The sequence below is a fragment of the Chelonus insularis genome, unplaced genomic scaffold (assembly GCF_013357705.1).
Source record: "Chelonus insularis isolate UGA/USDA-ARS -01 unplaced genomic scaffold, ASM1335770v1 contig_346_pilon, whole genome shotgun sequence".
Lineage (NCBI taxonomy): Eukaryota > Metazoa > Arthropoda > Insecta > Hymenoptera > Braconidae > Chelonus > Chelonus insularis.
This window is the reverse complement of record NW_023276510.1, coordinates 446,046-460,300: the sequence shown is the minus strand read 5'-3', so window position 1 is coordinate 460,300 and position 14,255 is coordinate 446,046. Positions and strand designations below refer to the sequence as shown.

Sequence of the window (14,255 nt, the reverse complement as noted above, 5' to 3'; positions counted from 1 at the left end):
TCCAAATGGTGGTTAAAACAGTTGTAGCTTATTTAGAGGGCAATGTTTGGTGTTACTTCAGCTCAAGTTTACTTCCATTTAAAGATGAGTGACTGTCTAGACTATAGAATCATCTTCTTTGGATTTCTGGTTGAAATATCACAGCTAAACAATTCTCTGAGAAATTCATAATTAGAACATCTTTAATAAATTACATTCTCTTGTACAAAGTTATTTTATTTTTGAGAAGCGAAATCAACAAGTTTGTTTTTCGTGAAATTATTTTCAAGGATATTTTAGAGAAAGTTATTAAATGCAAGCAACTTAATAATTGGCAAAAAAAGGAATATTAGCAACAAAAATGGAGCAACTCTTTGTAATGAAACTATAAAAATAAACATAATTATTTTTCATTTATTTTGACTTCTCTAACTTAGAATTTCTAAGGCAATGTAACAAAAATAGAAGAGAATAAATATTTTTGCTGCTCCCTGAAATAATATTTAATTGCACTAGCTTGAGAATGCTACTTATGCTGTGCACATATTTTTTTGTCTGTTCTATGTGTTGTTTTCTTTCCACTTCACTTCTACTACCTTCGCTCTATTACTACTGATATTCGCCGCTGAAACTACTACTCCACCATCACGTTCACCATTGATACCACCATCACCCTAAATCGAAAAATAAACCTCACCAACTATCAAATGAAAAACATGGGCGCAATTGGTGCTGCTCTCACATTCTTGGTACTTCTGTCCTTTAACTCACGACTTGCCGTTGCCGTCACCGTCGATAACCGACCGTATAAACACCTACGTGGTCCAATGGTAACCCAACGTGGTCCAACCCGAATACTACCCCAATAATAACCGCGTACGGTGAGTTTTTGTTATTTATTTTCTCAATAATTAATTTAATGAGCATTTAACTGTACGTGAGAGGCGATATTCAATTAAGAATTCGACGAATCGTTCGAAGATCATAACTTAATTGCTTTTATTTTTATCTATTTAATAAATACTCATGAATTTTAATAAAATAATTGGTACTATTATTTAAAATTTTTAAAAATAGAGAAAAAGGGGGTTTTGATCTCTGTAACGTTTCGTATTTCTCGAATATCCGCCCACCATCCTCTAGTATTAATTGTTAATCCGGAAATATTTTTAGACGTAAACATATAAAATATTTTCAGTTTTAAGAAGATTACCATATCGACTATATATATATTTATGTATATTTTTATATATAGATATGAAATAGTATACACATGTAGTGACGCATGACAATTAAGCACAGAGAATGCATAGTTGTTTAGAGAATAGTGAAAATAAAAAGTCATTAAATTTTACAACAATTTTTATAGACCGGTTTTTATGATGTAAAATTTATTTTTAGTTCATACTAAAGAGTTTAATTGATATAAAAATGCTTGCCATATCGAAAAAAATGCTTTATCAAATATTTATTTCAAATTCTAAGCTTTTTTTTATTAGTATAAATAAAAATTCAATATTCTATTTTTTATCTTTCTCTATTTAAATAATTCTAGTGTAATAGTTGTAGAGAATTAATTATAGATCATATAATAATTTTTTTTTTCCTTCATAAAGTGTAGCAGTTGAGTAAAATAGATAATGTAGTTGCACTTGACGGTTTACTACACATTTGAGTTGATATTAGTAGCAACATATTTCTTCAAATCCCATCAACTCAATGCGTGAATACAAGGTTATCGATTATTATCGAATTAAATAATAGATATCAAATTTCGATTGATAAAATGTACGATAATTTAGGATATGACTTTTACCGGAACTCTCGTCGGATATGGTCAACCTTCCCCACTTTTGTACACTCATTGCTATCTCCCTTTTTATAACAACGTTCGACCACGTTTCCGAAAGTGTCTTTTTGCTCAAAATCGATTAAAAGTAACACAATTTGTTTCAGATACTATCGTTTAAGTTGATACGCAAAAAGTATTAGTTTGTTAAATCATTAAAGTAGTTGTAATGAAATTAAATAACTTTCCAGAAAAAATTTTGAATTTTTTTTTTAGTTTAGTATTATAAATAACTACTAAAAATGTAGCAAAAGAAATTTAAACATAAAGATAAATGATAAAATAGAAAGAAAATAAAAAGTGCAGTATGACAAAAAAAAATATAGATGTATAAAAATAGAAAGTGACGGAAAATGATAATAATGAAAAGTGTCCCCCTAACTGCATGTGCATGTTTTGTATAATGCATCTGTAAAACACTCAGCGAGTGCAGCTTTTGATGCACGCAAAAATTTTTGCGGCGATTGACGCCAATCGTATTTTAACATGTAGTACGTCGATATCACGCTGATGTGTGATATGGATGGAATCGAGATTGAACAATGAAAATGTTATATATTAAATAGTATACACAAATATCCGGTAATTTATCGTCAGTGAATTTAGCAAAAAATTAACAAATAATAGTTGAAATTGAATAGAATATTTCTATTCACTCGATTGATGTAGATAAATTAATGTGAAAAATTTATCACTGTCGATAAATTGCCTCAAGTTCATGGCACAGAATTTATTTCTGTGTCTTTTAATGTAATCAAAATTTAATTGTTTATTCTCTTGGAGCAGGTGCAGCAGCAAATCTACGCAAGGAAGTTATCAGGAACAAGATAAGGGCAATTGGAAAAATGGCCCGAGTATTCTCCGTCCTCAGGTTAATTTATTATATTATTTATACAATTAATATCTCAGAATGTCAATTATAATCTTATTTTATTTTTAAAAAAAATATTCTTTCTAAAAAAATTATCAAGAAATGACTTTTTTAATGGATATAAAAAAAAATTCAAGCTTACTTGTGAATTTTGATTAAACTAAGATGTTGAAACCAATTAATAAATGACTGTTTGATTAGTAAAATTAATTTGATGAAATCGATTTTATAGAAAAAATTAATTTATTAAGAGTCAATTTAATTTAGTTGATGTAAAAAATCATCTAAAATAATTAAATTAATTTTTTTTAGTACATCTCTGTTGTGCTGTTAATTAAATAATCAATAGTAACTTTTATCTATTGTGAAGTAATTATTAAATAAATAATCGTTTGATAAAACGTCAAAGGTATATTTAATAAAATTATAATTAATTACATAAGTAAAGAATCAACTTTTTAATTTTTCTATGTCTCTTTACATATTAAATAATAATAATATATGTATATTAAAAGAAAGAATATTTTTTCATAGCAGTTGTATTTTATTGATTCTCGTTTCTGATGAATATCTGTATACTAGAACACATAGTCATCTACATTATTAATGACTTTTTCTAGATGAGTTTTAAATACTAAAGTTTTGAAAATGTTTCATTTCAAAGACAACAAAAAAATACTCATTACTTTTTGTTGATTTTTATGTTAGAATTTCATGCAAAAATAAAAAACATCTTGCACATTCGAATAACTAAATAAATGACGACAAAGTTAACTTTTAATGAAAATGAATTACTTTTGTTTTTATATAATATAAAAGGGATTACAAAAACAAAGTTGTAGAGTGGAGAAGTTTCTTTATAATTTATTACAAGTTAAGAAAAAAAGAAAAACAATGATCAGTAAAATGTGTTTGTAATACATTATTCATTATTTGTTCAATTTTTGTATCAAAAACTCTATCAGTTTCTTGGTAAAAAAAAAGATTATCAAAGTAATTTTTCAATTTTTGTGTAAATGAGGAAATTGATTAGCCTCAATCTATCAGCATTAAAAATTAAATAAAAATATCTTGATGAAGATAAGGGAAATTAATGATAATTTAAAGTGCATTTTTACTATCAACATTTGTAAATCTTTTAGTCATAAAATTTCCAAGAGATACACTATTTAAAAGAAGATAATAATCACACAAGCGTAGAGTTTGATCCCTAGGGTGACATAAAAAATAATGCCTGATTTTTAAATTGGTATTCAAATTTTATAGAGAGGAGAGCGAGAGTGTCCTGCAGCTTAAAGGTCTTACACCTACGGGTGCTTTGCCCTTGGGAGCTTTATCAGGTGGAAAGACATCTCTTAAAAATGGTAAGATAAAAAACCGTATAAAGATTGCGCAAACAATTTAACTCGGATGAGAACTTGAAAAGATAGATATTGACGTGAGAAAAAATTCAACTTTTATAGCGCTCCAAGGTTTCTCGCCGAACCACAAAATTACGTCGTTTGCCGAGGCAAAGGGACTAGACGCAATAAATGAAAGGATGCCACCACGAAAGGACGCACCACCAACACCAGCAAATGAGGAAAAACCAGTGATAAAACCATGTACTCCTACGGGCGAGAAGCGAGACCAGTGCACGCCTCAACCTCATTCGTGAGTCTCATAAGCGTTCAATTCAAGGTAAAATATTCCGTTTGTTTAAATAACTTTTTGAATAATAAAAAAAAAAAACAACTTTTATTACTGACGTGCTACTCAGTCAGATAAATTAATCAAGTCTTTTTTTCAGGTGACAAAAACGAGATACTACTCTTAATTTAGTCGCCAATCTACATAGCAACTGCTCGTCTCTCCCGGATTAAAAATATTTTATTGAGCTAAAAGAATGAGTAACAAACAAAAAAATACAACAAGGAGTCTCAAAGAATAATTAAGCAGTATGGAGAAAGTAAATGAAGTAGAAAATATGAAAAATGAAAATACCGAAAAATAGAAAAGATCATACGTTACGTATCATCTTGTTTATCATTTTAAAAAATAAAAACCGATTGTCGTAATTTTAAGTATAAAATATGCGCAAGAATTGTATTAAAAGTATATAATATCGTGGTGAATTATAAAACACACCATAGCCAAGAATATATGCATCAAATGTACATGAATGTACATGAATGCATAATTCTTGCACGCGTGCGTGAAGACAAGCGCTAGAACAATGAACAACGCCCACATAATACAGGTGTGAGCATAGCTAGACAAGAAATACCTTGATGTACATGCAAGAGAACACACCCAAGACCAAGTTTCGATTAATTTTTGTTTATCCTTTAACACAACGTTTACCTAATGTACATTTTGGAAGCATCAAAATAGCCGTTCCCAAGAGACGCATGATACACACCTTATGTACATCTGTGTGACACGAAAATGCCAATGACATAATAGTGTATGGTAAAAGGATCCATTTAAAAAGTACACCGCTAGCTGACAGCTGGTCTGTCATCGGTGATGGATTTTCTAATCTCAAGCTTAAATACTAAACAAAAATAATAAAAACTAATTATTTAATATTTAATAAACTAAATATTTCCATTCACACCGAAATAAGGGAATTATGTGTACACCTTAACATAGGTTACAATATATATGCCAATCGAATTTTCACATTAATTCATTATTATTATTATACGCCGTTTGGAGCTCAGTCATTTTGTCTTTCCTCGTTTTTTTGTCTTTAAACTTATGGAGAATAATAATTAATGAATGGGGAAAAAGCTCTCTTGGGCATTTTTTTTGCGATGTTTTAGTCCTTGCATTAATAATCTAATTATAGGAGCTAAAGATTTAAAAGATATGAATTGTTGTAATGAATTCATTGAAAATGTCTAAGAATTTTTCTTACATTTATTTATAATAAAGTAATTAATTGAATTATTTTTTTTCTTTAAAAATTCATTATCATATCTGAGTGTCTTCTAAAAATTATCAAATATTTATACTAAGATGTGAACGTTTTAATGAAAAATGATCAATGTTTTTTGCTTGTGTGTACCTATCGATATCAATTATAATGAGCTTTATTACATTTTTATACTACAAAATTATCCCTCAAGTTTTCTTAAAAGCTCCAATAATTTTCTTTAACTATGTAATCTACTACCTGATTCGTACTGTACTATTTTGTCATTGTGACGAGACTAATGCAGTACTTTTCAGCTAGTAGACCTTTGGGACTAGACACTTATTTTTGTGTGAGTCAGGGGTCTAACAAAAAAGTCAACAATCCAAGTACTTATTGCACTTGGCAGACCACCAAAACTAGGCCACTACCACACAGTCATTGCTGCCCTAAATACAATTTATTTAGTAAATGGAACATAAATTGTCTTGCCATGAAAAATTTTGTATACCATAACATTGAAGGAAAATAAGATCCCCATTGAGATCTAGTCATTCTAGTCTGCGCTAGTTCCCAATGTTTTTTCTCACAAAGTGCAATACAACCACAAGTTGAATCTCAGGTTACTCCTCCACTGGATTGCATTATTTTACTTACATTTTTTGTTCTTTTTTTTATTATTCTCTTAATTGTTTTATTGATAAATGTAATATTACCTCAACAATTCGAGTCTCTAAACGGCGAAAACGATAAAAAAAAAGAATCTCGTGATTATAAGTAAAATATTCAATATAAAATAAAAAATGGGAGGATAAAAAATAGGTTTATAATATTAAGCCATGACACATCGATCCCTTTTATTCAATAGTGCGATTTCTTGCTCGGGAGATGCATTAAATTTATGTTTGCACTCCAGCGATCGAGAAGGGAGAGTATTTAAAACTTACAAAAATTATGAAAAAAAAATAAAAAACCTACGCCGTGCTATATATGTTCATTTAACCAAAATAATCATTGATTTAAGTAATATACTTTTATGTTACAAACTGAATTTCAAAAAATGGGATCGAGTTAATTATCGCATGGTGAAAGTGACAAAAAATAATGAAATAATAATAGTGTTGATCTTTTATGATTTTTAATGTGTGTTCTTGTTATCGAAAATTAATATGGGCACTGCACTATCGAGTGTCATTTGAATTTACTTGCACTGAAAGTGGACTCTTTGCCAAAAATATATTAATCTAAATAAATATCCGCAAATAAAGAAAAAAATGAAACTAAAATAAAATTAAGATTAAAATTATTAGATAAGTCTGAAACTATTTTATTCCCTCTATGCAATATTGTAAAGATTAACAAATATCGACCATATAATTATTCCATTTATTCCACACGTGCTGAGTGAATGATTACATTCCCTCATTTTTAATCCATGTTACTCTTGCCTGAGTTATATAAATATGAATGCAAATAAATAATGAGGGAATATTACAGCAATTTAATAAAAAAAAAACAGAAGCAAAGAGCCCTTTCATGTCAAATGCGGCGTAACAAACGAAAATCATATATGAAACAAAAAACAAAATAGAAATTTTAAATGAATTAAATATTAATTATTATAAAAATAAATATCTCTCACTCTCTCTCTCTCTCTCTCTTTCTCTATCTCTCTCAATTCACTATGATAATTATAATGGATATAATAATTCTATCTCTCTTTGCTACCAAGTTGTACTTATTCTTAATTAATTTACTTGTACAAAAATGTGTTAAATAATAATATTAATAATATTAAATGATAAATACATAATATAATTATACAAATAAAAATATAAATAATACTTGCAGCCATGCAATTTATCGGCATACGTGTGTGTATATTGTATATACACATATTGTATGTATACGCGCGTATATCATAAAATATAAATTACCTATTAATAATTAATTATCATTACTATTCATTGATATCACTATCGAAAACAAAAATAACGAATAGAGAGCATGAATGAATTTCGTGATAAATCGTATATGCATCATTTTTAATTAACACATTATTGTCCTAATTTGGACACAAATGTGGTTAACACTGGTCATACGACGTTGTGCGAGGTGGAGAGTGAAATTGATAGGAATGTTATTGATTTAAAAAAAAAAAAAAAATATATTAATGAAGAAAATAAAAAAACTGATGAATTAATTAAATACCAGAAGGTATGCGAATAAAATTTTGAATAATTCTTCTCCGTGTGTAAAGCTACAAAAATCATAAATTGTTAAATAAATCAATGTAATGATGTAACTTATAAATAGTTGTGTACATGAATGAGGAAATGTAATTGTCATGTGATGGCGAAAAGACGTATGTTCCTTTTTATTTTATGTTTATTTTTTATTTTTTTTCTTATTAATATTATCATTATTATATAGATATATATTTATTCATTTTTTTAATCTGTGCATCGTATTTTTTTGATTGTTAATTATTCTTGCCCTTAATCATTTTCAATTTTTTTTTTTTTTGGAACTCTGGAATTTTTAATTCAAATATAATCGTTTTCTTGTAAATTATATAATGATTTAATTGTTGTTATTATTATTATTTAAATGTAATATCCTATATTGTATTCTGTTAAACCTTTTTTCCTCTGTAGAAAAAATACTCACATCAATTAACTGTACATAATTCGACTTCAAATTTTTTACTTGAATCTACATGCTGAGAAGAAAGTTTCTTTGAAAAATTAGAAATATGTCAATACTCTAATTCATTATCAATTTTATCAAATAGCCATTTCAATCTTTTTCTTCATAAAAATATATATTTAATTACTTAAAATACAAGTCTTATTTCGTTCTTCAATGTAATTTTCTTCTCCAACTAACGTTTGAAGTAAACTAATATATCATATTAATTTTTTAATTGGAAAAAACGTGTGTATTGATGACCTAGCTATCATCAATAATGAATGATTGCGTGTAGAAACAGGGGAAAAAGTCCCGGCGCCTTTCTCTCAGACTGATGTGCTTAAAATTCGACAATTCTTGCGCTAGTATCTCTCGCAATTAATCAATCATGGATTGTTATTCATAAAGTACGGGTATTAATAATACTTGTGCAATAATTTTCGGAATATGAGCGAGTCAGATCTTTTAAAAAAATTTGTAGTGTACTTTTCTGTGACTCTTACATAAAAACATACGTTTAGAAAAATTAAATAGTAATGTAGCTGTACAATATACAGATTGGTTAACTATATCATTATTAATTATTATATTTGTTATTCAATGACAAATGGTGAAAAATACGCACAATGTTTACAAATATATTGATAATTACTAAAATTTTTTTTCACCTATGCTTGTCTATCAGTTATTTGTTCTGTGTGTTATTTTTATTTATACAGATACTGTCATCAATATTATTGTCAGCTTTAATTGTTCATGAATGAATTTTATGATAAATTTAACCAGTCTGTATATCATATCTCCGATATTGCATATAATCATGAGTCTTCAAATTTTAAAATATTTTCTCCTGCAAATAAGAGTCGTACGTGCAACTTTTAATAATTCTACTCACTCTATATACCTATAATAAAATCATATTTACTTAAAAAAATCACTTTTAAAAAATTCACTTGCAAAATTCATTAACGCGCGTATAACTCACACGTCCAAAATCTAAATTCTCATAATTCAGTAAAACTATTATGTATGGAAAAAGTAAGATAATATCCTGTTTAAGCTACTTTCGTCTCATCTCATGAATAAATACCTAACTAATTTAGTGATATGTATTCTTACATAATCACGTATAAACTTATTAATTAAATAATTACTTGATTGATGAATTACTACTAAATATAATTATATTGTATTTTTGGTGATTACTCACAGAGAGTTCAGCGTACCATTATTCCTTCTCCGACGTTTAGTACTATTCCTCTTTGAAAGTAAGGACGAAGGTTGGACCGTTGATCTCCCTGTTAACATTAAACGACGGATGATGTGAAGAAAATATTTAGGGTTTATTCATTTATTGAATTTAATGGCGAGGCAACTCATCATGATATAATAGATATCGTTAATCATTAATTCAGTACAGGACATGAAAGAACATCAGTTCATTTTAGGGAGAGAGTGAGTGATCAATTGTGGAGAAAATTTAAAGAAAAACTACAAGAAAGAATGGCAAGATTAAAATTTTTAAGAGTTTAAATGTTAGAGGTGGAATAAATAACAATATTTTTACAAATACTTCATTAAAAAAAATGATCTTGGTGATATATAAATGCATAAAAATCGTTTATCTTTTCTATCATTGCACAAAAAATTATGGAAAAAGTTAGTTAATTTTCTATTGTACTCAAGTGTTTAATATTTATATAATATATATTTTTCAAGAAGAATTTTTAACATTTAAACTTTTAAGAATTTTTATCTTTCAATTCTATTTGCTTATTGGAATTCTTTCATTGAAAGTAATATTTTTTGAAATCAATGTTCTTTTGTAATGAATTAATTGATATGATATTTGATATGAAATGATACAATCACTTTCTCTCTTCCATTGCCTCAGCTCTTTTTATCAATTTCGTTACAGCAAAAGAATACATTTAATAATGGAAATATCCTGAGTTGCTAATTATCTTCTCAGAGACGCGATAAGAATTAAACTGTAAATAAACGTGCGTTTACTATTACTTATTTACTATAGTACTGTTATCGACTTACTTCATAAGACCTTGAATTATTCGACTTAATCGAAGCTAAGATTTTAAAATAAAATAAAAAAAGAAAAGAGCGAGGAAATACATTAAAAGTAATGATTTAGGTAAGAGAAACGCCAAAGTGCTAAATGCATTGCGTAAATTGTTTTAGCAAATATAATAAAATAAAAAGAATAAATCCTATCTCACGCACATGTACAGTTACATGTATCACATATATCTATGTGAATAATAATGATTATCGTATGATTAAATAAATTTATCATCATCATTATTACTATTGACCATTATCGTCGTAATACGGCGAATAATTATTAAAATGAGAATAAATAAAATAAATTTCACTTATACATCAATTACCAAATACATCGTGATGATATATACATAATAATTAATTACAATTATATAATATCTTATTATTCTCATTATTAAAATTACGAAGTAACACCCCTAAGCCCATTTGTTGTGAATGTTTACGTTGTTTAATGATACTCAGATTATTCTAAAAATAAAGTCTATGATTTCCACGCGAAAGTGCAATTTTTTCATGTTGATGGTATTTCAACCTTCGCCCTATATTTACAGTTATTTATTTCTACAATAACAGACAAATTATATTTACAAATTTTACTGATTTCAAGATAATTGAATCATTACCAAAAGACGGATTGATTTTCTTCAAGATAAACGAAATGCTCGGTTCAATATTCGATTCAATACTGACGCTAGCACTGTGACGACAGCGCTATTGTTGAATTCTTTGTTAAAAAGTTTTGTTTAATGACAAAAGATGGTGGACTATGTTTCAAAATTGAAAAAATTTAAATTTGGCTCAGTCCATCTGCTGTAATTTGGGTGAGTTAACATAAAAGAGTTTGAAAACACTCGATAATATTCAATAAGCAATTATCAACTGTAAAAATAATTTATTTCTTATATTTCTCATTGGTAATTGGTAAAAACAATTATAGTTGATGGAAAGATAATCTTTACTCAATTAGGAAGATTTTTGTAATATTAACTAATAAAAAAATCATGTAGAGAAATGCATTTTTGATGAAGAATATAAAATTTGAATATAAATAAATAGAGTGCAAAAAATCAAAAATATGTAATTTGAACGTTACACATTAGTGGTTTTGAATTTCGCGGTTAGGAAAATTGCTCGGGAGGGGTGAATTAGGGACGGATGTCATGCCCTCTGTATTTGATATCCCTAAACTCTACTTTTTCAGCTTTTAATAAATGAGGTCAGTAAAACAAATGCAGATTAAATGGTGATAAAGATGAAAATAATTGTACTGATTGAGCTAAACAGTGACATCTGCTACCAAACTCTAAAAACAGTTAAGAAAACAATCAGTGCTTAAAGATGTCAGTACAGTTCATTTTAATCATCTGATTCTAGTTGTTCTAATTTATTTCGAGTGTGTATTGTTCCGGTGTTATTTTGCGTGTCATGTTTTGATTAAATTCTAAAATGAATAAAAGTAATTTATAAAAGTGTGAATAACATTTTTTAATAACAAAATTCTATCATATTAAAGTGTAAGTTGTGTGGGAATGACAATCAAAAGTTTAAAAACAAATAATATGATAGTGGTAATGTGATGAATGTTTCTGAAGGCGTTAAAAGAATTTTTGTCCCGATTTTAATAATCAGCAGCATCCGGTGAGTGAATCTAATCATTGCATACAGTTAAAAATATCAGTTATCACTAGAATTCGTCTATATCAATTGTTTTCTCGTTCATTCTGTCATTGTTTATTATTTAATTACTAGCGTTTGAGGTTATAATCTTCATTCATCGGCTTTTATCAAACGTTTGTTTACCTTTAATCAAAATCTTTATTTGATTTCCGGATATAAATGTTTGTTTCGAATTTATATCTTTTTATCGCTCTTTTATTTGTACAGTTTCCGAAAAGCAATCGACACACTCATATTTCAGTCATTTTACAGATTCGAATTATCATTCATCTATAAAACAATTTTAATGAATGTGTTTATTCTTATTTGATAATTTTAATCGAAAAGTTAAAAATGAGGTTACAACTAACTAGTGTTTGAAAAGAAGAGATACTTTTTCATATCCTTCGATAGCTCAGTTGGTAGAGCGGTGGACTGTAGTTGGCTTGAATATACTAGAAGATATCCATAGGTCGCTGGTTCAAATCCGGCTCGAAGGAAATTTTTTTTTTTTTCATTATAATAATTTTTTTTTTTTTTTTATTAAATTATTAACATTATTTAGCTCTATGAGTTAATTTCAGACGATAATTTATTGAGATAGTTTGAATTTGATAATGAAATATAGGCATTCTCATGACTTAGTGATTGATTTGAATACATTATTATAATACTGTGTGATTAGCACAATAAATTAAGTGGTATTCAAATATCCTAATAGACTCTAATTAAACTGAAGAGAAAATGCAATGTATGGTATTGTTGGTATCTGTTGAAAATGCTGAGTACCATACAAGGCCATAGATAGGAATCATGTATCCCGAAGGGAAATTGCCAATCGTGCGACAAGTGCTTCCATTATCTTCGCTATCGCTATTATTAGCATTTAATGATAAACAAATGAGCATGCGATACGAAACTTGCCCCATCTCCCATATTCCCTTACAGCCCCTTTAGCACACGGAATGAAATATAATCGTACATTCATACTCTCTCGCTCCCTCCCTATACATTGAATTTTCGCGTCACAATATTCGTCTATTTATTCTAGTGCTGTGAAAAAATATTTCACTTGTGTTGGAGAATAAAAAGAAAATTTTAGCAGTACATATGCATGTTATCTCAACTCAAATTCATATGGTGGAAATTTGTTTCACATTTTATCGACTCGTTCAACTAAAATGCGTTGTAAAAAAAGGAAGAAGAATGAAATAAAATACGCATATGTCTCACGATAGAATATTATTATTCGGTTGGGATGGAAAAATTCTATTCTCATTAAAGTGTATTTTGTTATACTATTAACATAATTTGGAAATATTTATAATATTTTTTTGTTAAAAAAAATGGCATGAATTTTCATTCTCTTCGATAATGGATATTAGAGATAAAAAAATGTGTAATGCATTAATTAATTAAATATGTAAAAGTTTAAATAAAATATGTAAGAGGGTTAAAAATATTTTGTAAAAAGTTTTTTTCAAATTTCACCATTCCATTTTTGGGTTAGAGTTATTCATTTATCATCCGTATTCTTTTTTAATGCAATAAAAAAAACTGATTCAACAACAAATAATAAATTTAAAAGAAAATGATGGATGATGCTAGAATCAATCACAACTTACTATTTGAATAGTTCCATTTGTAAATCACAAATACGAAAAAAAATCAACAAATAAAGTTATATATACACACACAAATAGTGGGAGTTTTACCAACTGATGAGGGCAATAAATTTCGCACACTTTATCATATTTGATAAGCAGAAAAAAATTTTTTTTTTCTAAATGTGATAAAAATGGAGCAACGCATGATGAATGAAATTTAGTCAAATTGGTGGGTTATTTTTCAAAATGTAACCCTCTGTGAATTCTCACCTGGTTTCTGTCATGTGCATGCTTGCATGGCCCTGTAATAATTTCCATAGGTTGCATGTAACGTGACATATCGTTTCACAAACTTATTTGCGTGAATTACTCAAGTTCTTGAAATTACCGCTGACAAATACATGCAAGCGATAATTAATAAATAACGCATGGGGTTTGAAAAATTAACATAAATGTATTAAGCAAGAATTTAGCATGATTAATCACACTTATAGCTTGTATGGTGCTTAGTGGGTGCTTGGAGGGTGAAACAATAGCATGTTGGAGGCGAAAACTAGGCTTTTCTGGTGGGGGTTCATTTTATGAAGGGTCGGCTGGAATCCAACCAGTTCGAAATTGGACTTT

At 28.0% G+C, this 14,255-nt stretch overlaps 2 protein-coding genes, 1 long non-coding RNA gene and 1 other non-coding gene across 11 annotated transcripts in view; 3 read left to right on the top strand and 1 right to left on the bottom strand.

Moving 5' to 3' along the window:
- Window positions 1-7,931, top strand: part of LOC118066424 (uncharacterized) — a 48,572-nt gene extending 40,641 nt beyond the window's left edge. For 2 of the 6 annotated variants that reach the window (XM_035082456.1, XM_035082455.1), the window contains 4 exons: window positions 2,621-2,699; window positions 3,966-4,063; window positions 4,163-4,379; window positions 4,489-7,931. In XM_035082456.1, the coding sequence (XP_034938347.1) occupies window positions 2,621-2,699; window positions 3,966-4,063; window positions 4,163-4,356 (371 nt within the window). In that variant the 3' untranslated portion in view covers window positions 4,357-4,379; window positions 4,489-7,931. Of the gene's footprint in view, window positions 1-939; window positions 1,245-2,614; window positions 2,700-3,965; window positions 4,064-4,162; window positions 4,380-4,488 lie in introns of those variants that run through there. The other 4 variants (XM_035082454.1, XM_035082453.1, XM_035082457.1 and 1 more) reach the window with 3 other exon arrangements.
- The window catches only part of LOC118066433 (uncharacterized), a 53,101-nt gene extending 42,061 nt beyond the window's left edge, over window positions 1-11,040 (bottom strand). The window contains exons 1-2 of one of the 2 annotated variants that reach the window (XR_004690252.1): window positions 10,992-11,040; window positions 9,500-9,587 (exon numbers count right to left, since the gene is read on the bottom strand). This is a non-coding gene — a long non-coding RNA (uncharacterized lncRNA). The remainder of the gene's footprint in view (window positions 1-9,499; window positions 9,588-10,991) is intronic. The other variant, XR_004690251.1, reaches the window with a different exon arrangement.
- Window positions 11,041-11,736: 696 nt separating this feature from the next.
- PH4alphaEFB (prolyl 4-hydroxylase subunit alpha-1) overlaps window positions 11,737-14,255 on the top strand; it is a 122,844-nt gene continuing 120,325 nt past the window's right edge. For both annotated transcript variants that reach the window (XM_035082421.1, XM_035082418.1), the window contains exon 1: window positions 11,737-12,006. The gene's annotated coding sequence lies outside the window, so the exon portion shown is untranslated. The remainder of the gene's footprint in view (window positions 12,007-14,255) is intronic.
- Window positions 12,429-12,524, top strand: TRNAY-GUA (transfer RNA tyrosine (anticodon GUA)). Its single transcript has 2 exons — window positions 12,429-12,465; window positions 12,489-12,524. It is a non-coding gene; the product is annotated as a tRNA-Tyr (tRNA).